The sequence below is a fragment of the Plecotus auritus genome (assembly GCF_963455305.1).
Source record: "Plecotus auritus genome assembly, chromosome: 7".
Classification (NCBI taxonomy): domain Eukaryota; kingdom Metazoa; phylum Chordata; class Mammalia; order Chiroptera; family Vespertilionidae; genus Plecotus; species Plecotus auritus.
In genome coordinates this window covers 34,286,229-34,308,935 of record NC_137774.1, presented here as the reverse complement: position 1 = coordinate 34,308,935, position 22,707 = coordinate 34,286,229, and the positions used below count along the sequence as shown (strand labels likewise).

At 48.2% G+C, this 22,707-nt stretch overlaps 1 protein-coding gene across 1 annotated transcript; it reads right to left on the bottom strand.

The window, feature by feature from the left end:
* Positions 1 to 801: 801 nt before the first annotated feature.
* On the bottom strand, positions 802 to 13,834 carry PIPOX (pipecolic acid and sarcosine oxidase). Its single transcript, XM_080679665.1, has 8 exons — positions 13,595 to 13,834; positions 11,317 to 11,465; positions 4,064 to 4,277; positions 3,595 to 3,777; positions 2,936 to 3,088; positions 2,403 to 2,561; positions 1,760 to 1,835; positions 802 to 1,477 (listed from the first exon to the last, which is right to left on the bottom strand). The coding sequence occupies exons 1-8, from the start codon at positions 13,706 to 13,708 to the stop codon at positions 1,347 to 1,349; spliced, it is 1,179 nt and encodes a 392-aa protein (XP_080535791.1). The 5' UTR covers positions 13,709 to 13,834; the 3' UTR covers positions 802 to 1,346.
* Between the last annotated feature and the right edge of the window lie 8,873 nt (positions 13,835 to 22,707).

Sequence of the window (22,707 nt, the reverse complement as noted above, 5' to 3'; positions counted from 1 at the left end):
TTTACAGAGGATGAGGTTCAGGGAACGATCTGAGAACGGCGAAAAGCAGACTTGTCACAGGGCTGATGGGATTGGCTGCCTTTTATAATTCCCCGAAGAAATCAGTGCTAAGCCATGTGCCTAGGCCTATATGGCAGTTGAAGAGTAATTTCCTCTGTGTTGTATTTCCTTTGGGAATAGTTATGCTCTTATTCCCATTTCCCACTCTTTCCCGCTCAGTAACTCCTCTTAATATTTTCACTACCACCACCACCCTCCCACCAGTCCCAGTTTGCTCCTCCCCAGAGCACTTTAACTCCTTTCTCTTGGGTCCAACTGGCCTGGTCTGGAGAGCCTCCTGCTTGGGTTCCATCTGAGTGCATTAAACCTTGCTTGAGTCTCTGTTCCCACCCCTCACCCCTCCTCCCACCCTGGGGTAGTCATGAGCCTGTTCCCTTTCAAAGCAATTAGTGCAAGGAGGCCAGCCGACTCAGTGCTAATGCCGTTTCATTAAGTGGGAGCAATCCTAATGATAATAAAATGGCACATTTAACATTCAAACATTGAACAGGGTTTCTAAGCGAGTGTGTCTCTCTTTCTTTCTGGTATAACAGTTCCATCTTCATAAGGACCTGACAATACACCTTAATGGGAGACTGGGGGACTGAGCATCTTTCCAGAACCAGACAAAGAATCCAGAGAAAAGGGGTGCAGTGCATCAAGGGGCTAAGGACCCCCCAGGATTCCTGGGGTAATGGATTTTGTGGTGCTGAGTCTATATGAAAGGAGGTCACGCGGAAAATAAAGCCCAACACAGACTTTAAGGCAATGCCATTACTTATTTGTTGATTCAACATGTGTTTTTTTTTCCAACAAACATTTATGGTGCACCCACAATGAGCCAGATTTTAGCAGAGCTTGTGATGGAAGGTGGCTCTAGTTTAAGGAAAAGGAACTTCAAGGGCAGTAGTCATCTACAAATCATCTTATTTGCCTTAGTCAAACCCATCTCCAATTCATCAAATGTCCCAGCAAAGAGAATTTTAACAACCCCTTTGGTCTCCTGCCCCGGTCCTCATGCCCCTCGTTGTACCGACAGACATCCTCTCAAAGGTCCTTGCTACTCCATGATGATAGAATTTTAATTGACCTTCTAGAAGTAAGAAAGTAATGGGATTGAGGAGCTGGCCAGGGAAGAAGGTACATTCAACCGTCTGGTGTTTAGGGGAGACTCTAAAAGCAGAAGAGGATGACATCCCACAGCCACTCCCTTCACCCGAGAAGCCTTCCCAGAAGCCTTCACCTGAGAAGCTATTCACAGCACCTGTGCTCAAAAGAAAGGCTGCTGGACTTCTTGGATGTCTGGGTCAAAGGTGAGCTTTGCCCAGGCCAGGGAAGCGGCTGATTCGAAAAGGTGATAAGTCATAGGATGGTGTCAACTTCATGCTTAATTCATATAGGATCTTGCCCACAACAGGGGACAGCTTGAATCCATGCCCTAGAGGAAGAAGAGCAGGTTGTCAGTGTCCTCAGAGACAGGGACTGGGCTCTCTGGAGGTCCCCTACACCGTCCCGAGGTAGAGCCTCCCACTCTGAGCACCCGCTCCTCTGACTTCCCTGCCCAGCCCCTTATACACTCAGTGTCTGATTTCCCTGCCCAGCCCCTTATACACTCAGTGTCTAGGCGTTGGCCCCTAATGGCCAGCTAACACAATTTTGCCTGGCAGCGAGCACTGGCACTCGGCTTTAAGGCACCTCATCTCCCCCTCCTCAGACTCACCCGAGAATCCAGCACCAATGATAATGTTGTCATACTTCGGGTGTCGATCAAGAATGAAGTGTTTATCGGGGGAGTTCTAGAAAGAAACAATCACACCCGTGTCCTTTGAAGACAGAAGGAGGAAGAACTGCAGGCTCAGGAGGGAGAGGGTTAGGCTGGATTTCTTTCCAGAAAGAATGGGAATGCAGCACAGGAATGCTCCCTGCATGCCAGCGCCCCCTTTGGGTATGTCAGCCTTTCTCATTTGTCCATCTGCCTCTCTCCTCCACAGAGCTATGAACACAGTAGGTGCTCAGTTAATGCACGTAAACTAACTTAGCCAAGATGCCTCAGGCTCTGGTGACATCTGTCTCTTCTCTTTGTCCCTAAGGCCTGCTCAACTAGAACATCTTGCCAAAAAATCTTTTAAAGCCCTTCTGGGAAACATAGTGAAGGACTGCCAGGCGTAAGTCTAGTTTCCTAATGAAAAGGCATATGAATAACCTCTAATGGGCCCTCTCTGGTGGAGGTGAACCGAACCACAGAAATTAACTCATTTGTTTCAAGTCGCATACTATGTCAGGAGTCGAGTAGAGTCGAGCCTGAGCAGCGCCAGGCCAATCTGTCTCCTTCCCCTGTTCTCCGGGGCTGCCCACCCCCTTACCGTGTACATGCAATGCTCCACAATGGCAGGCTCGGGCTCTAAGTCAGGTAAGTGATCTCTGACAAAGCGGCTCAGGATTTGCACGTCCTGGATGTCTGAGAATGCTGCGGGGCAGTCCCGCTCCTCGGGATCTGCATTGTTGCCGTGGTGATAGCAGACCTGGCTCCCAATCAGAGCAGGGTGAGTGAGCTGCGAGGGCCGGCGTTCCCGCACACCCACCCAGCCCAGGGGACAGGCTTGTACACACAGTGCCCTCATCCATCATCCCAGCCTTCCCCAGTTCCTGACAAATGCTGCTTGTTGCCACGCAAGGTTGCCTAGTTGTTCATTCCCCGCCAACCCTCTGTTTGCAAAGGAAGGGCTCCCTTTGTTGGGCCTCAGGACAGCTGGGTGTCTTGCAAGGCAAGTCGTGAATAGTGAGGTAGACTCCTGCTGCTGCCCACCAGCATCTGAGGGAGTCTGCTGGGAGCGTAAGAGCAGTTGCCCCAATTCTGTGTGCATCCCTCCTAGCCTCATCTCTGCCTTTCACTCACCTTCATCAGCCCTGGGTACTCATCAGAGGGCAGCCCATAGATGTGGTGGGGAGCCAGTCTGAGGTCCAGGCCCAGGAAGCATGGAAAGGCCTGGGACACACCATAGCTTCCAGGAACCTTCTCTCGCCAGTAACACACATTGATCCGCAGGGTCTTAAAGCAGGGAGAGGAAGTGGGAGATGAAAAGGGAAAGCCTTGGCACGCTAAAGACAACAAAACAGTTTCTTCTGGGGTCTTATAGCCCTGCAATATAGCCCGGATGCCCCACTCCACTCATCTATCCCTTTTTCATCCAGTTCTCATGTCATTTGCATGTTACGTTATATCATGATGCACAAAAATCTCTGAATCTCTGTCTCTTCTCCCATTCTTAGTCTTCTCCTATAACTGCACCCCGCCTTCCTTCTTTCTCTGCAGGAATTAACAATACCTTATATTTATTGAGTGCTTATAAGTGGCCAGATCATCTCCCAAGGGCTTTATGTATATCTTTTAATTTAATTCTCCAGCACCCTTACCCCCCCCCCATTTTACAGGTTATACAACTGAGGCTCAGTGAGGGAAACGAATTTGCCCAAAGTTGTCCACCAGGAAGTGGCCATCTGGTTCCAAGGTTTCTTCTCTTAAGCACCAACTCTCAGGCTTCCAGCTCTCCTTACCTGGAGCGGCAGCTCAAGTCCCAGGGGACGGAGGAGCCTGTTGGTCCAAGGACCTGCTGTGATGACCAAGCTTTTGGCTTGGTAACTCTTACAGGTGGTTTTCACTATGACCGGTAGCCCTGGTTTTATCTCCATCACCTTCTCTCCATCACACACTTTGCCTCCTAGCTGTCGAATTGCATCCTGAAAGGACAGGATCAGAGAAGGGCAAATGGTTATATATGCAGTTCACCCTGGTGGACAAAGAGTCCTTTGCTTAGGGCAGAAAAGAGTGCAGATTCTAGACCTCCTCTCCCACATTGGCAAGACCTAGCAGGGCATATAAAACTGCCCTGCCCAAAGGTCAAGACTATAGCCAGCATGGCAAAGGCTTTCATCCAGTGGGGGAAGGTGAGATGGGGCATGACTGATTGGGACCCAGGATGCCTAGATCAGGAGCTGCATTGCCCCTAATACTGCACAGTATCACCTGAAGGGCTCGGAGGGCCTTGGCTGCATAGAGAACTCCTCCAGACTCTTCCAATAGTCCCATTTCTCCCTTGGCCAACCGAATGTTGGGGAAATGTTGTTTCAGTTTTTCAGATGAAAGACACTGGTGTTTCACCCCCAGCCTAGACAAAGTAGCCTGGGTTGTCTTTAATTCTTGATTTTCCTTTACTCCCAGCAGTAGTAGTCCAGTCTGCCTATAAAAAAAAAAAAAAAAAAAGACACCTGGGTGAAGGTATGCATCAGGGCCCTGGGCCATTCTCTCTCATTCTTCAGCAAGGGACCCAGGATCAGGCATCAAGGAGAGTCCCAGCCTCCCATTAAAAAACAAAAACACAAGTGGCCCTGACCGGTTTTGCTCAGTGGATAGAGTGTCAGCCTTTGGACTGAAGGGTCCCAGGTTCAATTCCAGTCAAGGGCATGTGCCTTGGTCGCGGGCACATCCCCAGTAGGGGTTGTGCAGGAGGCAGCTGATCGATGTTTCTAACTCTATCCCTCTCCCTTCCTCTCTGTAAAAAATCAATAAAATATATATTTTTTAAAAAACACAAGTGAATTATCTCAACTCTGTTGCAAGAACCGCAGTGTTATTGAGCTGGTTTCCAGGCCATTCCCAAGTCTGTCCTGTCTCTCACTACTATAGGTTTGCTTGTTTCTCCCTCATCCCTCTCAGGATCCATTCTGTCTTTGAGGGCAAAGACCCTAAGTCCTCTTTTATTTCCACACCTAGAAAGTGGTAGGTGTCCCATGAGTTTGATGTGACCTCTTCACTTCCTCCCATCCCCTGACCCTCTTCACTATTTTCATCTTGACTCTTTTTCCTCTTCCCCCACCCCAGCTGTTTCTTTCACCTGTCCCTTTTCTTGTCATGTAATGTTTTGTCCCTTCCTTTGTCTGTCTGTCTCTCTGTTCCTTCTTAGAGGCTGCCCATTTGGTGGAAAGGGTCCTAAATTGGGAGGTCAGGCTCTGTGGCCAGTCCCAGCATCCCCTGTGACCTTGCTCTGGTTTCTCCAGGCCCCAGATTCCTCCTCTGTGACAATGTCTATTGGACTATTGGTGGTTCCACATCAATGTGCACCATTTCCAACCCAGGGGCATGTGGAAATGTCATGGGCCTTTTTTTTTTTTTTTTTAGTTGTCACAATGCCTGGGGTTGCCATTCACATTTAGTGGGCAAGGACCAGGGATGCTAAACCTGCAATGCTCAGGAAGATCCCACCCAAATGCCAATAGCACCTTCATGCAGAAATGCCAGAAGAAGGTCTCTTAAGGCTCCAGCAATTAATTTAATGATTCTACAATTTTGTTTCTCTTTATACTTCCCTCTGTGCTTCCTACTCACTAAGGGAGTAAAAGCTGTTTCTCTGGACTGCTTTCTGTCTCTCCGTCACAAGAAACCAGAGATCCTTTTTTTTTTTTTTTTGTGGAAACTGATCTAAACAATGGAAGGGTTACTTTGGCCCTTGGAACCATTCCTGTCATCTCTCTCAGTTTCAGCAGCCGCGGTGACCGGCATCAGCCTGGTACATCCTCCGGGTACCACATATAAAGCTCATAATAGCCTATAATGGAGTCTCATGGATATTACATGCTTCCAAATCCCACATTATCTGGTTGGGGGGATTAAAGAGAAGATTGGGAGGGGTTAGGGACACAGCGGGCCCCGGGGCTGGTGTCAGTACACAGAGCCACGCAGCGTGCCCAATTCATTTGCCATGGCCCCTGCCTACCCAGCATTCACCACTGGTGAGAAAGCAATAAGTAACTCTGCCTCTTCAAAGCTCAGCAGAGGAAGGATGCTAGAGAAATCCCCACTAGCAGCAGACAGTCTTTTTCCTGTGGCCCCCCAAAAGAACCTCAGATAGGTGCTCAGCTAATGGAAGCTTGCCTAGTAAACATCATGGTCAACAGGATAATTAAGAAGTCACCCAAGTGTATGTTCTTGAGCCCTTTTTACCCGATGGGTTTGCAGTGGGGTAGAATTCTGGGAAAGACTTGGCTTAACCCCTCACTAGAGCAGTCAGATCGCTGGCCTGGAAGTAGAACAGCATATCCTAACCCTGCCTGCAATGTATCAGCCTTGGTCTCTCATATGCTCTCAGATTTAGTTCCTTTCCCTTTCTCCTTCCTCCCTTCTTTTCTCCCTTCCTCCTTTTCTTTCTTCCTTCCCTCCTTCTCCCCTTCCTTCCTTGAAATAAGATCCCCTCTCACAGGAGTGTACAGTACAGGGAAAATGAACGCATGCCAAGACAACGGGCCAATCTGCTGAATTATGAAATGCTGAGTGACGTTCTCATTCCCAAGCCGTCCTGTGGTGGATGAAGCAGGAGCTCCCCATCCCGAGGAGTAATCAGCGAGCCGGTTCTGCCGGTGAATGTAATTGTGCCGATCGTAATCATTTTGCTCCCGCTCTCTGCCCCTGTGGCATTTATTTCTTAGCCCAGATATTGATCTAACAGTGGGAAATTTTCCATCTGAATTTGTGATGCTGGACCCTCCCCTAGTCTGAAGATGCGTTTGGGAAATTCTCATTTTCCGTGGATCACGGCTGAGCTATTTGGCCTGAGGGAAACCGTGCCCTGCTGGAGAAACGCCTCGGATTGGAGGGAGATTTTTGACCATTATGAGCAAATCGGAAATAAATGTAAAACACTGCCTGGAAATGCAAAGGCCTGTCATTATGGGAGATAGGTGAGAGGCTCCTGTGGGAAATGCTTAGAGAATTGGAAATCAGTCAATCAAAACCGGGATGGGAGAATGGGCCTTTCCCCCCAGTATGAAGATAGATGACTTCCATGGGCAGATTGAAAATCATTTAAGTGCTTATTTTTTTTAATGGCTTTTCTAGATCCCAATAAACAGACTGCTCATTCTGCATCAATTTCTCGCCCCGGTGCCCTGGGCCTCCCTCTCCTCTTTTTTTGCTCTGACCTTAGGCTACAAAATTTGGGGGGCATCACAGGAAATGCCCAGAAAACGACTGGTCGGAGCTGGCCTAGCAAGAAGGCACCCCAAGTGAGGCTGGGTGGTCAGGAAACCCTGGAGAGAGTGCAGCTCCCAACTCCTCGGATGTCCTCAGCTGAGTGCAAAGCATTGGGTATGAACCATGCCTTCCTCCCAACCCCCGCTGGGTCTGGCACGAGGAAGAGGGAATCAAAGATTCCTCCCAAGGCTCATGTTGACTCGATGGCCCCACTAAAGCATGGAGTTGGTGATTGGGGATTTCTGCTAGTTACTATAGCAGGACCGGAGGCAAGATGGAGTGGGGAGGAATTGGGGGGCGGGAGGGGGGGCAGAAATCTCTTCCCACATCTGCCAACTCCTAGCCCAGTCTCCAGCTTCCCCCTCTCTGGGTTAAAAGTACCAGGCAAGCCAGCTCTCAGAGTCACCTTGGGGAAGGGATTCAAGTAAGGACTTGGTGATGGCTGCCGTCTTTGTTGGTGCTGGAGGAGCTCTTGGCGTTTCATCTTCTGCTCAGTGGGCCGAGGTGGAATCGGTTAACAAAGACCGCTCCAGGGAGGGGAGGTGGCTGACAAGCCAGACACTTCGCAGACACAGGAAGCAGCAGCTGCGGAGGGGGCCACCAGGTTCTGCCAGCAGCTGTACTGCCTACGGCTGTGATCTTGTCTGATATTGTCAGCTAAGCAGGGGCAGCCGGGGTCAGGAGCGAGATGGTAGGCCTCAAAGGGAAAAGGCGGGGCCGGAAAGAGAGGGGCCACAGAGCTGGGATTTGCTGTTGCTATCAACGTTCTGGCTGTACACATCACAAAGATTCAGACCTTGTGATCTGACACATGTGTCACAGTCTGTTTCCAGAATATATGCAAATATCCTGAGCTCACCCATGTTTAGTATGCCACTGTCACAGGAAGCGACAGAACAGACTAAAAAGAATTGAGCAACTGCCTCACCTACCAACTCCTGAAGGTGTTATTTTTTTTTAATCATCATCAAATAGCATTAAGTAAATACATCCATATCTATCAGTTAGATTATGATATTGTGCTAGTTCTTCCAGAAGAATCTGTTACTATATGATCCACCACAAAGATGATGGATTATTTAGAAAATCCGAATTAAGAACAAAAGCTAAAGGAATTGGAATGGGAAATATCTGTTCTGTGTCCCCTACTAAGTTAAAAAAACAAATAAATTAGTGTGCCTGAGTAAATTAGGTTAGTCATAAAAAGGACTTGTTAATAGTAATATTAATAGCCCTAACTGGTTTGGCTCAGTGGATAGAGCATCAGCCTGTGGACTCAAGGGTCCCAGGTTCAATTCCGGTCAAGGGCATGTACCTTGGTTGCGGGCACATCCCCAGTAGGGGGTGTGAGGAGGCAGCTGATTGATGTTTCTCTCTCATCGATGTTTCTAACTCTCTCTCTCTCTCCCTTCCTCTCTGTAAAAAGTCAATAAAATATATTTTAAAAAAATAATAATAATAATAATACAGAACAGCTAACACTCTATATGACTTTTAAGGTCTTCAAAGCACATTCACTTTACTCTTCCTTTTTCATAATTGAGGCTGGGAGACATCAGACTGGTCTTTTAAGGAGGGCTATGTATGTCTCTGTCTTTAAATGTACATTAGCAGTCTTCTGATCTGGGATGATTTAGCAATAAACTTGTTTGGAGACAGGGGGTAGACAAAGTAACCAATATGTGGTATCTTCTAAACCAGGGGGCCAGCAAACTATGACCCAGGGGCCAAGTCAGGCCTGACACTTGTTCTTGTCACAAGCCAAGATGGTTTTTGTATTTTTTTAATAAAAAGCAAAAAGAAGAATATTTCATGACATGAAAATTACATGAAATTTTTGTGTCCATAAATAAAATTTTGTTGGGACACAGCCATGCTCATTTGTTTACATATTCTCTGTGGCTGCTTTCACACTGCAGTAGTAGAGTTGAGTAATGGGCAAAATTCAATAGTTGCAACAGAGAACATACGGTCTGCAAGACCTAAAATACTATTTGGCCATATACAGAAAAAGTTTTCCAAACCCTGCTCTAGACTATAGGAATTCTGTGATTTGCACTAATGGGTGAAGGCCCTGACTACTCAGTAGCAACCCTCTAATGAGATTTAGTGAGAATTGAGTGAGTTAATAATATATCAGGTAGTTTTAGAACAACCTTACTTTCTTCCTATAAGCACTAAATATGTGATGATGACGATGATAATGATGCTTTGTCTAAGCCCTTTTCATACTTATCCTCACAACAGCCCCTGGAATAGATATTATTACTCCTACTTTACAGATGAGAAAACTGAGTCTCAAAGACATTAAACAATTTGCTCCAAACCACACAGCTAAATGTGTCAGAGCTGATATCTAAAGCCAGGCCTGCCTGGTTCCAAAGTCCTGTCCTCCTGCCAAAGAAGAAGATTAGGAAAATATGAGAATCTCCTACCCAAGGGTGCCTTTCCCTCGCTCGCTTTCCAGCAGCCTTTCTCCTTGATGTTCTTGGTTGCTGCATCCCATCTGTCTCCTCCTGCCCTACTTCCTCCCTGGCTCAGTTGAGATAGGATGTGGCTGACCCAAAACAGGTGAGAGGAACTGCCATTTATTGAAAAGTGCTAGGCACTGTGCCAAGTATTTCACAAGTCTCGTTTACTCCTCAGAAAACCCTGTGAGAAAATATGAAACACAGAGAGGTACAGAAACTTTCCCAAGGTCACATAGCCGGTAAGAGGCAGAGCACAAAGGCAAATTCAAGCCTTCTGACTCCAGACACTCTTCTTTTTAAAAAATATATATTTTTAGCCCTGACCGGTTTGGCTCAGTGGATAGAGCATCAGCCTGCAGACTCAAGGGTCCCAGGTTCGATTCCAGTCAAGGGCATGTACCTTGGTTGCGGGTACATACCCAGTGGGGAGTGTGCAGGAGGCAGCTGATCAATGTTTCTAACTCTCTATCCCTCTCCCTTCCTCTCTGTAAAAAATCAATAAAATATTTATTTTTTTAAAAAAAGAAAAGTTTTAAAATATATATGTATATATATATTTTTTATTGATTTCAGAGAGGAAGGGAGAGGGAGAGAGAGATAGAAACATCAATGGTGAGAGAGAATCATTGATTGGCTGCCTCCTGCATGCCTCCTACTGGGGATTGAACCTGCAACCTGGGCATGTGCCCTTGACTGGAATCGAACCCAGGACCCTTCAGTCGCAGGCTGACACTCTACCACTGAGCCAAACCAGCTAGGGCCAGACACTCTTCTGATGTCTCTTTTAGTCGCCTACTTGTCTGCTAGGAAGAAGTTTGCCCTCCAAGGCCTCAGCATTTCTTTTCACACAAGAGACTCAGCAGTATTCACAGATGGCTGACAGAGAGGGGTCCCTTTGCCAGGCTGCCCCTCAGCAGGATATGCTCCTTTATTTGGGTGCTGGGTGCATTAGCAGCCTCTGGAATAAATCTGTAATTAGTTGCCCTAGCTGTATTTGCATAATGGATTTCACTTTGTTCTTAAGTTAATGGTGTTTTTGCAACAGAACAGTAACCTCTTGGTTCCTGTCCATTAAAATAACTGCCACCCTGTAGGGTAGACCTAGAGTTTTGTAGGAAGTTCAGTTAAGAGCCATAGAGATCAACAATAAAAAAGAAGAAAGAAAAAAAAGAGCCACAGAGAAGATGGGAGCGGAGGTGGTTGGGTGGTTAAAGTTCACTTTGTATCACAGGCTTTCTTCCCCATGAGCGTGAAAGGTCAGTTAGGAGCGGGCCTTCAGGGTTGTCATGGGGGCAACAAGCAAAAAACTGCAGACTCACTCCCTGGCAAGCAATGGGGTCTGAGGAGCATCCCTACTTGGTTCTATGGGAGGAGGTGTTCAGAGAGAGTAAAATGGATTTATAGGGGTCACTCTGGGAGTTGGGAGCTGCACACAGCGTGAAAAGTTATGATACTAGTAAGAATATAAAGAATCAAGACAGCAGCCTCCTTTTCTATAACCATCCCTACCCTAAAAGAATCTCAGATGGCTTCATGAAAATCTAGATACAACCTTGGCTAGCCTTGGACACATGGTCTGAACCCAGCCCTGGAACTCAGACCCTGGCAGCAGCCATCTGGACCTATGGGTGATCATGACAGTGAGCAGAATGCTTCCATGTGACTGGCACTCCCCTAGGCCCTGTGTCCCTCCATGGCACTTCAAGTGTTCACGCCACTGCTCCCTCACATCCTAGAAGCACCTCCAGGTGTCAGGCCCCATGAGTCAAGGAATTCTTCAACCTGTATAATTGGGTTCCAGCTTCGTGCTCCAGCTGGGCCCATATTTGGTAGCACTCATCCATCATCTGGGTGTAAAAGTCTTCAGGGTATGCCCTTCGGATTATCCGGCTCTGCCCGTGGGAGCTTCCTCTGGAGTGTGGTAGAAAGAACTGGAAGTGGAGAACAAGAGAGACAACTGAAGCTGTTACTCCTTGCACTGCCCACCCCCCCTCCCTTTAAGAACCAGCTCATCAAGTCAATCAGGAGCTGTCAATCAGGAGCACTTATTCTTCAAATATTTCCATACATTCTCCCTTTATGATCACGTTCCTGATCTGGCTATCAGAACAGAAGTTCTTCAGCTTCCTTTTTGCTAACATCATTCACATCCCGCAGCCCCTTTGTTAGTGTGTCTTCAGTCATCCTGCTGCTACCCCATCCTACTTAGAGGCACAGAGAAGCAGAATTAGAAAGGGCCTTTGAGATCATTCTAGTCTAGCCCCTCATTTCAGGGACAAGGAAACTGATGCTGACTATTTCCCTGTGGCTCCGGATCACTCAGGACAAGGAAACCACTTGGGATTTAGCAAAAAATGGAGAGTTGCCTGCAAGGTTGAACCAAGAATCCCTCGGGCTTTGAAAAAAAATGACAGAGAAATGAAAAAAAGGTTTTCAGCCCTAGCCAGCTTTGCTGAGTGGATAGAGCATTGGCCTGCGGACTGAAGGGTCCTGGGTTCGATTCCAGTCAAGGGCACATGCCTAGGTTGCAGGCCCAGTCCCCAGTAGGGGGTGTGCAGGAGGCAACCGATCAATGATTCTCTCTCATTATTGATGTTTCTATCTCTCTCTCTCCCTTCCTCTCTGAAATCTATTATATATAAACTAGAGGCCCAATGTACAAAATTTGTGCATGGCGGGAGGGGGGGGCGTGTCCCTCAGCCCAGCCTGCACCCTCTCCAATCTGGAACCCTTCAAGGGATGTCTGACTGCCCGTTTAACAGTCAGGCATCCTTCTCACAATCCAGGACTGCTGGCTCTCATCCACTTGCCTGCCTGCCTGCCTTCCTGATTGCCCCTAACTGCTTCTGCCTTCCAGCCTGATCACCCCCTAACCACTCCCCTGCCAGCCTGATAAATGCCTAACTGCTCCCCTGCAGGCCTGGTTGCCCCCAGCTGTCCTCCCCTGCAGGCCTGGTCACCCCCAACTGCCCTCCCCTGCAAGCCTGGTCACCCCCAACTGCCCTCCCCTACAGGCTTGATTGCCCCCAACTGTCCTCCTCTGCAGGCCTGGGTCCCCCCAACTGTCCTCCCCTGCAGGCCTGGTCACCCCCAACTGCCCTCCTCTGCTGACCCTGTCACCCCTAACTGCCCTCCCCTGCTGGCCATCTTTTGGTGACCATCTTGTGTCCACATGGGGGCAGCCATCTTGTGTGTTGGAGTGATGGTCAATTTGCATATTACCTCTTTATTATATAAGATATATATATATATATATATATATATATATATATATATATATTTTTTTTTTTTTAAGGTTTCCAACCAATCCAGCTTATTACCAAGAAGAATCAACCAAATCAAAACAGCCTGGATAGCTTTAGGCCAAAGGGGAGGGGAGGAATCTGTGGCAGGTGAGCTGGGTGGACATGTCCTGGGAAGGACCCTGTAGATAGGCAGGCCCACCCACATGTGCATGGTCTCGGTAGACAGCACTGCCTGGGGTCACCTTTTCTAGAAGGAAAAATAAGACCAAAGTCTTATTTCCTGTGCATCAAACAGGAGGCTGCTATTATCTGGAGGTGGCAGAAAAAACAGAAGCCGCTGCTGGATGCCAGGATGAGAGGCCAGGAATGTGCAGGGAAGAATCCTACCTCTGAGGCTGACAAACCAGCCTTGCCTCTAGACAAAATTAGCTTTACTTAAGGTTACTCAAAGCAGAACGGATTCTTTTTCTGGGCCAGATCGACCATTTTGGCACAGAAGAGAATGGACAGCAAGAAGGAAGAGAACAGGGTCTGGGACACTTCTTGATCAAGGGCAGGAACTGGGCTGGTGGGGTACAGGGGGTGGTGGTAAAAGGAGAAAATCTACCTAGAAACCCAATATGGGTCTTAGGGGCAGGTGAACTTTCTTTACATTGTGATGATACACGCACCAGGCAGCTAAGCTACAAATTGCACAGAATTTGTGATGACCAGGCCCTTTGGCCTGGCCCCATAGCCTGCTAGCTCTGGAAACCTCTCTCTAGGGGAGAGACAGGGACAGTCCCTAAGGTCAGGAGCACAGAGGGACACAGTACCTGCTCCAGCAGGAGAACTCTCTTCCCGTGTTTAGCCAGGTGGTATGCCGTGAAGCAGCCCTGGATGCCTGCCCCGATCACGATGGCATCACAGAGGTCATTCTGAGCAGCCATGATGCCCACTTAGCCCTACAGCCACAGAGCCCACACACAAAGGAGAAGGCAAGCAAAGTGGGGCTCTGAGCTGAAGGAGGAGGAGTAGGGCAAAGTCCAGCCTGGCCAGCATTCCCACAATCCCCTGGGGCAGTGTCCTTCTCCCCTCCCACAAAGCCTGGCACAGGGCTCAGCCTGGCCTCCCCTGCAGAGCAGAGCTGGGTCCTCTGATTTGTGAGGGTTAGCCCAGCTCAGCTGCCAGCCTCACCCTTTCATCTCTCTAGCTTTCTATTCTTGGCTCAATTATTGTCATGCAAATGGGCTCCTTCCTATGCCACCTTCCCGTCTCATTATGATCTTTGTCTCTGGGACCTCGGCCCTGGAATTTCAATGCCTCCTAGACCAAGCTGGGCACCAGGAATGCTGCCTCCCCCTGCTGGCTTTCCTCTCTTCAGCCTGATTTCCTTTGAAGATTCTAGAGGGCCGAACTAAGAACTTGGCACTATGCCCAGGATAAGGTCCACCTCCCTGGGGGTGGTGAGGTCAGGGAATAGGTGCTGGGGCCAATTGAAAGGGCAGTCTTGTGATTATAAAATTACTCTCAGCGTGTTTTACTTTCATTTTTTTTTTTAAGAAAGGAGAAGAAGAAATGATCCTGAACCAATGGAAAGAACAGAGGGAGAGGAGGAGCCGTCTCCTGAGGCACAGACAGGGGGCCAGGCACCAGCCCAGGGCATGGAGGGGCCCATGTAGCGCTCCCTCTGGGCTAGGCAGTGTGCTAAATAAGTACTTCCACGTGCATTTGAGACGGAGCCAGGATGGGTAGGGCCTAGTTCTTATATGATTTGGCAGTCCTCTTTAAGAAAAGGAAAAGGAAAAATGATGAATACAAAATTAGGTGCTAGGACTTGGAAGAAACCATGCAATTAAGGAGCCCCATGGTTGACGTTTCATTAGCTTCACAGTAAAACTGCCTCTGCATGCATTGTCCTGTTTAATCCTTACAGCCCTAGGCGTAAGTATTTTTATCTCCACTTTTGGCAGGTTAAAGATGACCCCAAATTCCCTGTCACTCCTCCTGTCACAGGCTCTGTGATTGCTTGACCAATAGAATATGGCAGAAGTGACACTGGAACTCTTTCTGGCCCAGGCCTTCAGAGACAGAGCTTCCTCTTGTCTTGGAGCACTCACTGCTGGAGTCCTGAGCTTCCATGGTAGAAGTGCAGCCACCCTGTGGGAGGGACCACGTGGGGCGGCCCCGAGACTACGTGGAGAGCCAGACGTTAGAGTGAAACCATCTTGGACACCAGCCCAGCCCTGCCCAGCCAAGCCACCACCTAAATACCACTGAGTGACCCAATGTATGTCCCACAGAGCAAGAGAATCACCCAACCATGCCGCATCTGAATTCCTGACCTGCAAAACCATAAGGTAGAATAAAGCCAATCTTGGTTTTGCCACTAAGTGACCTTGGCCACAAGCTGTCTTCTCGGCCCAGCCCTTCCTTTTCTGGGAATATAGGAGCCCAGAGAGGAGGTGCCACATGACTGGCTTTCTTTTTCCTTCTGAAAAAAAAATTACTCTAGAATCCATAAGTCATCTCAGCCCCACCTCACTCCAACCCACAGGCACAAGATAACATCCACCTCACAATTGGACAGCTCCCATAGGGTAAAAAATGGCAAGCATAGCCGAGAAAAATGTACTATTTAAGTATATAAAGGCTTGATATAAATATATAAGGTCAGCCCCCAGATTTCTCTTGATAAGATGTCAGAGGAGATAAACGGTTTACACACAAGAAAAAGCAGATAGTAAATCCTCGCATGGAAGTGTGCCCAGCCTCACTAGCAATGAAAGAAATGGAATTAAGTAACTTCAAGGCACGATTATGTGCCCATTAAATGAGCAAAAATAAATAACAATGATAACATCTGATGGTGTCAGTGCTGTGGGGATGGAGAGGAGGGTGGCAACTCTGAGTGCCCGGGGACTGTGGAGAACACTGGGGCAGTGTGCACGAACAGTAAAATCGTTTAAACCTTCTGACCTAGAAATCTGACTTGGGGAACTATACCCCAAGGAAATATCAAGGGGAGAAAAAGACATTTGTATGAAGACATTTATAGCTGTGATCTTATAGTATAAAAGATTGGAAACAGCCGGCCACAGGGAATAGCTGAACAAACTCTGGCACGTTAACACAATGGAATACTATGTAGCGATTCAAAATGACAGAGGCAAGGACTGTGGGCTCCGCAGAAATGTGTACAGTATATGAACTCACACTGAGGAGGAGAAGCAGGATACAAATAGACACGCAGATCACAACCCCTAGCTGTGTGTGTGTGTGTGTGTGTGTGTGTGTGTGTGTGTGTGTGTGTGTTAGCAAAGATCTAAAGAGAATTTGACGAGGTCATTGAGCTTAATGCTCATTAGTTTCCGTATTCTGTAAAAATTGTGCTTCCATTGACAATTTGTGAAAGAAGGAGGATTCCCCCCAGGATGCAGATGCTTTAGATCTCCCGGTCCCTGGTTTCAGGGTCGGGGCAAGTTCTTTCTTTGTTCTCATCTCCGTTTTGCCTGCTGCCCATAACATTTCTTATTGTTCATCCTCCAGAAAAGCGACAAAGCCGCTGGCATCCCCCCTCTCCTTTGTTTAATATGATAACCCTTCAGAGATAAAATGACAATTCCATTTCCTCGTCCCTACTTCACAAGCCTGCCCTGGATTCCTGGACTCAAGCATTATGCTGCTTGTTAAGAATTTCAAACGGCTCCTCCGAAAGCATACACTGGCCGTGGCCCAACCTTGAAATGAAAAGCAAATTGACTTCTGAAGGTTTCTCCTCTATCCCAGGGCCGCCCGTCCCTGTGGCTGTCCTGACAGGGGAGGGAGAGAGGAGCGAGCCCCTCAAATTCCATTTTAACACCCATTCTGGGTTGGAGGACCGTGAAAGGGAGAGCCCGCAGCCCTGCACGGCGCTGTTGTGTGTCAGCAATTGTGGCTCGTGTCCTGGGGCAGAGCCACTGAGGATGTGAGGCTGAAATGCTCATCTGATGGCTTGATTGACACTTCACAGATGGGGGTGGGAGAGCCAAGCCAGGGAAGCAGCAATCTGTACAGATCAGAAATAATTAGGGGCCCCGAAGTGAGAGAGAGAGAGAGAGAGGGAAATAAGAGAGATCTAGGAGTTGAATGGTGAGGGAAAGGGGCTTCTGTTGTCTTTCCTCTGCCACTCTGCCAAGAAATAGGAGCCTGGGGCAAGAAGGCAGACAGGCCAGAGGAGATGACCCCTCCAGACCCATCCTGCCAGCTGGAGGGGTGGGGGGTGGGGGACGGGGGTTAGGAGCTGAATGTGCAGAAGACTCCAGCATGAGAAAATGAAGAGGGGCAGAGCTGGATCCCTACGTGGTCTCCCTACACACTGAGGACCCATTGAATGCTCAGGTTCCATCCCCTCACCTCCATCCCTGCTCCCTTTTCGCAGGTCATCCATCTGCCTCCCTACCTAGATTCTTGCATTAACCTCTTAACAGTCTCCCGGTCCCATCCTTGCCCCTCTTAATCTACCCTTCCACCCTGCCTAACTCCTCCCTCTGAACCGTAAACCTGAACGGGTCACTCCCCTGCTGGAACGTCTCTAACAGCTGCCCATTTTCTCTGAGGATAAAATTGCAGATCCTTCATTTGGCACACAAGGCAGTTTGCGTCCTGGCCTCCTCCTGCTCCTGCAGTCCGTCTACCACAAGTCCCTTCTCACTGTGCTCCTTAGGCCTGGCTACTCTGAGCTAAGAGAGGTTCCAGCGTTTGCTATGATGATATCAAACTCACCCATGTCCCTTCCCACTCTGTCTAGTCTCAGCGTTAGCAATGAGCATAGTGTATTGTAATTGTTTGCATGTCTGCCTTCCCCCTCAGCTCCATAAAGGGCAGGGGGTCTCCTTTGGATTGTCATTTTTCATAGATAATGCAGACATGTGCGACAACAATGAAAAGGTAAAGAAGAGAACAGAAGTCTCCTTCCCACCCTGTGCTCAGCCACTTCATTCACCGCATCACATGCGATACTGTTCCTCTTTTCCTTTGTGTCCTTCCTGAGATGCTCTATGGGAACACACACTCACTTACATGGTATATTCTTATTCCTTTTTAATCTCAGAAATGTTTCCATTTCCTATATTTTGGTTTCTCCATGAGTCATAGGGAGCTGGCACATTCTGCTGATGGCTGCATAGTATTCCATGGACCAGGGAAGGTATTTGGGACAGAGAAGGCACCCACAGGTGTTTGCTGAGTGGGTGGAGGGGCTCTCTGGCTGTCACAGGTGCCCTGTAATCGTGTGGCTCTCGAGCTATCTGGTATTAGGTGCTCAGAGAGGGGAGAGGTCCCTCTGGGCTGGCCCCAGAGTTACATCAAAGGCTGACCGTGCCTTGTGTGAGCGGCTGAGGGCAGTACCCACCTTCAGGCCAGGAGGGGTTGGGGCTGGGGCTGGAACACCCAGAGACTCTGGCTTCTGCCTCCTGCCCTGCCTTGGTTTTTGCATTTGTTAAATGGCACTATTAAGGTCAACTCTGCTCCCTGAAGATTTAAGAATTCAATTGCTACTCGGTCTCCAGGAGAGGGAGAAAAATAAGGAAAGTCCTGGAAACTGGGACTGAAACCTGTGAGGAAATACTGTCATCCTTTAGACCAGGGATGCACCTCCCCTGTTCTCCGACCTCACTGGGACAAGAGGAAAGGCGGTAAAATGAGGGAAGAGGTGTTGTCATTGTCTTAAGATGAACACTGGCATCTTCTTACTCTTATCTCAAGGTCTTTCTATCACAGCTCTTTTCAAATATGTGTGCATATTTGCACACTCACCTGATTGCGGTGCCCTAACATATCCCCAGGTGTTCATTAGTAGGCGTCTTTATACATATGTATATCCCGGTGGGTATATTCCCACCGCTAGGCTTTTGAGAAGGGCCCATCAAAGCTCGGCAGCCATTGGGGGAGATGACAAGTCAGAGTGCTGAGGATTGGTGTCTCAATTCTCAGGTGAGGGTGTGTCTGGGATGGAGGCGACATATGCACCCTCTCCTCCCTTCTCTTCCATGACTTTTCCATGATTCATAGCCTGGATCTCAGGACACTCTGGGGTGAGGAAACATGGGGAGGAGTGAGACTTGGGGGCAGGAAAAGTAAAGTACCATTCGCATGGATTGGGCTGGCTTGACAGGTGACAAATGACAACCCAAATTCAGTAGCCTGCAGGAAGATTAACTCCAAGGATTTGCTCTCTGGTGCTCTCCAGTTTTCAAGTACGTGTGGTGTTCCCCCTGCTATGTCCGCAGCCTGACCACTGATGCTGCTGTTTGTTAGGGAATGCAGACACCACACTGCACACCATACTGCCAGGCACAGGGGCATGGAGGCAGAGAATCCGAGGAAAGCCAGAGGGAAAGGAGACAGGGAAGGGAAGCAGAATTCCGGATATCAACCTCTAAGTCATCTTCCGTTCCCGTTCTCTGCAAGCTGGCCCCCAAAGCCGGCCTGGCCCGTCTCCTGAGCCACATGCCTGCAAGACTCATCTCTTCCTCTGCTTCCTCCCTGGTTCTTATTCTTCTGTTGTTTCTTCTGTTTCTGCCTTGGGCCCCCCTCCTTCCCTTGACATAGAGAAAGAGAGATTTGAGGGAAGGCCTTCGCAGATACTAGTAAGTGGGAGGAAACAGAGGCCTGATTAGGAGAGAGGCCTCCAGGCAGTGGAGGAAGGAGGAAGGGAAAGGGAGCGGAGAGTCTCAGGCACCAAAGCCACGTGGCTCTGCTTCTTAGTGAGAAGCTTAGTGCTCTTTCTCCTAATGGCTCTCCTCTCTCAGCTGGCTGCTGGCTTAGGCAGGACTTTCAGGGTTGGGATTTACCAACCTCCTGGATGAATCTGTGGGCCAGTGTCTTCCATGAGTTCTGGAGAACTCTCAGCTATTATCTCCCCTCAGATATTTGCCTCTGCCCTATTTGTTCTTTCCTCTCTTTCTGGGGCGTTCATTAAACATGTATTAGGCCTGTATCCACTGTATCTCCTATCTTCTCCATTGTCCTCCCCTTTTATGTCTCTCCGTGCTGCATTCTGGGTAATTTCTCACTATTATCTTTTACTTTGTTAATTCTCTATTCAACCGCATCTCGGCTGCTTTTAAATTAATAAGTTGAGTTTTAATTGCAGTTACAGTGGGTTTTTAAAATTTTTTTAGGACCGTTACCTTTTTTCAGTCCATTTTGTCACCTTACATCATTTCTTATTCCCTGCAAATATTTCCAAACTTGTCTTTTATTTCTTTGGCCACAGTAAGCGTGTTTGTTTATAGCCTGTTCTGATCATTCTGATGTGTGAAATCTTCTCAGCTGTTTTTCATCTGTCTCTTGTTTCTATCATTCTGACTCACGGAGCCTTATTTTCTTGTGTGCGTGGCTCTCTCTCACCCAGCTCTGGGAACTGCACTGGAACAAATATATAGGAATAATTTGAGTACAAAGGGGCCTCCATCTAGAGATGATTGTGCTTACTAGGGCACCACCAGTCCCGAGCTATCTAAACTGAGTTCCCTGGATCACCCAGGCAATGTGAACCTGGGCTGGTTGTTGGGGGAAAGCCCCAAAAGTCTAAATTCAGGATCGAATCCAAAGAACTGACACGTAGCCTTATTCAAATTCGTAAGAACTTTAATAGGAGAAACTTACATACATGGGCAAAGCAGCTGCACTCCCAATGGTGGCCGGCCGGGAATTATCCACACCTCTCCCAGGACAGGGTCTCTGTTGAATAGGGGGTTAATTGTAAAATTATATGGTGGGTAGTCACACAGATCACCAGAAAGAACAACGCATTCCTGAGTTAACAGATTCAGGCAGTCATCACACCCTATACATTCATTAACCTCCTTCCTGGGGACAGGACGTTTATCTTTGGGCGGCATTCCAGTTTTCTAGGTAGTCAGCCACGCCTGAGGCTACAGAGACTTAAACAGTCACAGAAGGTTAAACAGCAAGTCCAACATTTCCCAGACACCTTTGCTGCTGGAGCCACAGTGTATCTCTGCGTTCCCCTGCACCAGTGTACTTCAGTCCACCCTTACCCTGACGGTGTAGCCCTTTGGGATCTCAGTGTATTGAGGGGAGGATCTTCCATTAGTCTCTCCACCATGTTCAGGGACTGACTTGGATTCTAAGCCCCTCGTTGTTCCAGGTGATCAGAATGAAAGTTCAGATTTGTTAAGTGGTTTCCATGCTCCAGTCTTCTCTTCCATGTTGGCCTGGAAATTCCTTGCTATTTATCAACTCTTTGGGGGTTTTTATGATGTTTTGGATATATTATCTAGCACTTTCAGTTGTTTTCATTGAGATAGTTGGTCCAAATAACTCAACCTGCCATTACCAGGCTTCCTACCTCAGTTGCAATCAGATTATTCGTACCCCAAATCCATCATCTCTCCAGTACGTCCTCCATTTACACTCCCCTGTAACCTTCCTCCTAAGATACAAAGGGGGGAAGGGGGGCGGAGGGGACAGAAATGGCAATTGTCAACAAGAATGACCACCTCCCTTAGAGGGAAGTAGGAATGGGAATCTCATGACAGCCACCTTGGGAACCAGATTTAGGGGTGGACCAGCCAGGTTTTCGCTGAAGGGCCAGGACCCTAAAGCATCATCATGAATTGCAAAGAGATAGAAGGAAATTTTCCTGATGAGATGCTTTTTAGGGAATTACTATATTTGTTTAAAAGGAGGCATGAGTGTTTTGATAAGGTGCAGGTGTAGGCTGTGACACCCCCACCACCACCACCAAGGTTAACTGCCTTCCGCTGAGAGTGGGCCCTGGCTGCTGCACAGCCTTTGTTTTAAAGGATGGAGCATGCAATTGCCCACCAAAGCTGACTTGCTCAGAACAATAGAGGAACGTGGTCTTCTGTGCATCCTTCCTCGTGGCAGTGCCTAATCTCTTTAAATAAAGTGCTGAACAAATATTTAAATAAAATCCGTTTTCTCTCCGTAAGGATCGCAAGAAACTGGCAACAAAAGTCACCTCTGGGGAGCGACGCTGGGTGGAATCTCGTTACATATAGAAAAAGGCCTAGAAGAAAACACTGTATAGATAATTGCTATCCTGAGGGGGTTCAGGGGTAGACTCGGCATGTCGGCATCCTGCCCGCACCTAAGCTCCCAACCACAGCGGGGGTCTGGGCCTGAGTAGGATGAAATCCACAGAAAGCAGGGGAGTGGTGGTGTGCAGCATCTGGAAGTTTAAGGAACATAAAGGGAGTGGGATTGTAGGGCTCACGCTGGACCTCATATCACTGCGCAGGGTTCTTGCACAGAACCGTGAGAGTATCCAGGCCACGCTTGATGCATGGAGACTTGGCAACGGCTCTCTGCTTCCTGCCTCAACCTTGGCAGCTCTCTCTCTCTCTCTCTCCCTCCTTATCATACTTGCCCATCTTTAGTTTCTCAATATTTAGAGGGGCAGAAGAAGGGAGGAAAAGCTTAGAAAAGACATTGGGAAGAGTCCAGTTATTTTTGGAACAGATTGTCAGTGCTTCTTGCCCAGAATTCTTGAAGGAAAGGAAAAAGCTGAGGTTGGTTGAAAGGGGTGGGGGAGGTCTACCTGAAGTCCATCCAAAAAGGTTTCTGGACTCCCCGGGGATCTGGACAACCCTGGTCCTTATCATTGCTCCTTAATAAGCCCTCACCACGTTACATACGCTTACCAAAGGTTTCAGGGCACTCAATTTATAGACCTCTCATTCCATCTTCGCAAGAGCCCTGGGAGGACAGGGCAGGCATTATTATCCCCATTTTGCCGATGAGAAAACTGATAGCTGGTGAGTGACAGAGCCAACATTCCAACCCCCACCCAGGCTGTCACACCCAAACCTTTGTTCACATCCAGAGACAGGCCTAATGCTCTCACTCCTGAGCATCCTGGGTCCTAGCTCAGTGCTTTTATGGGCAAGAATGTGGTTCATTCCATGTTGCAAATAAC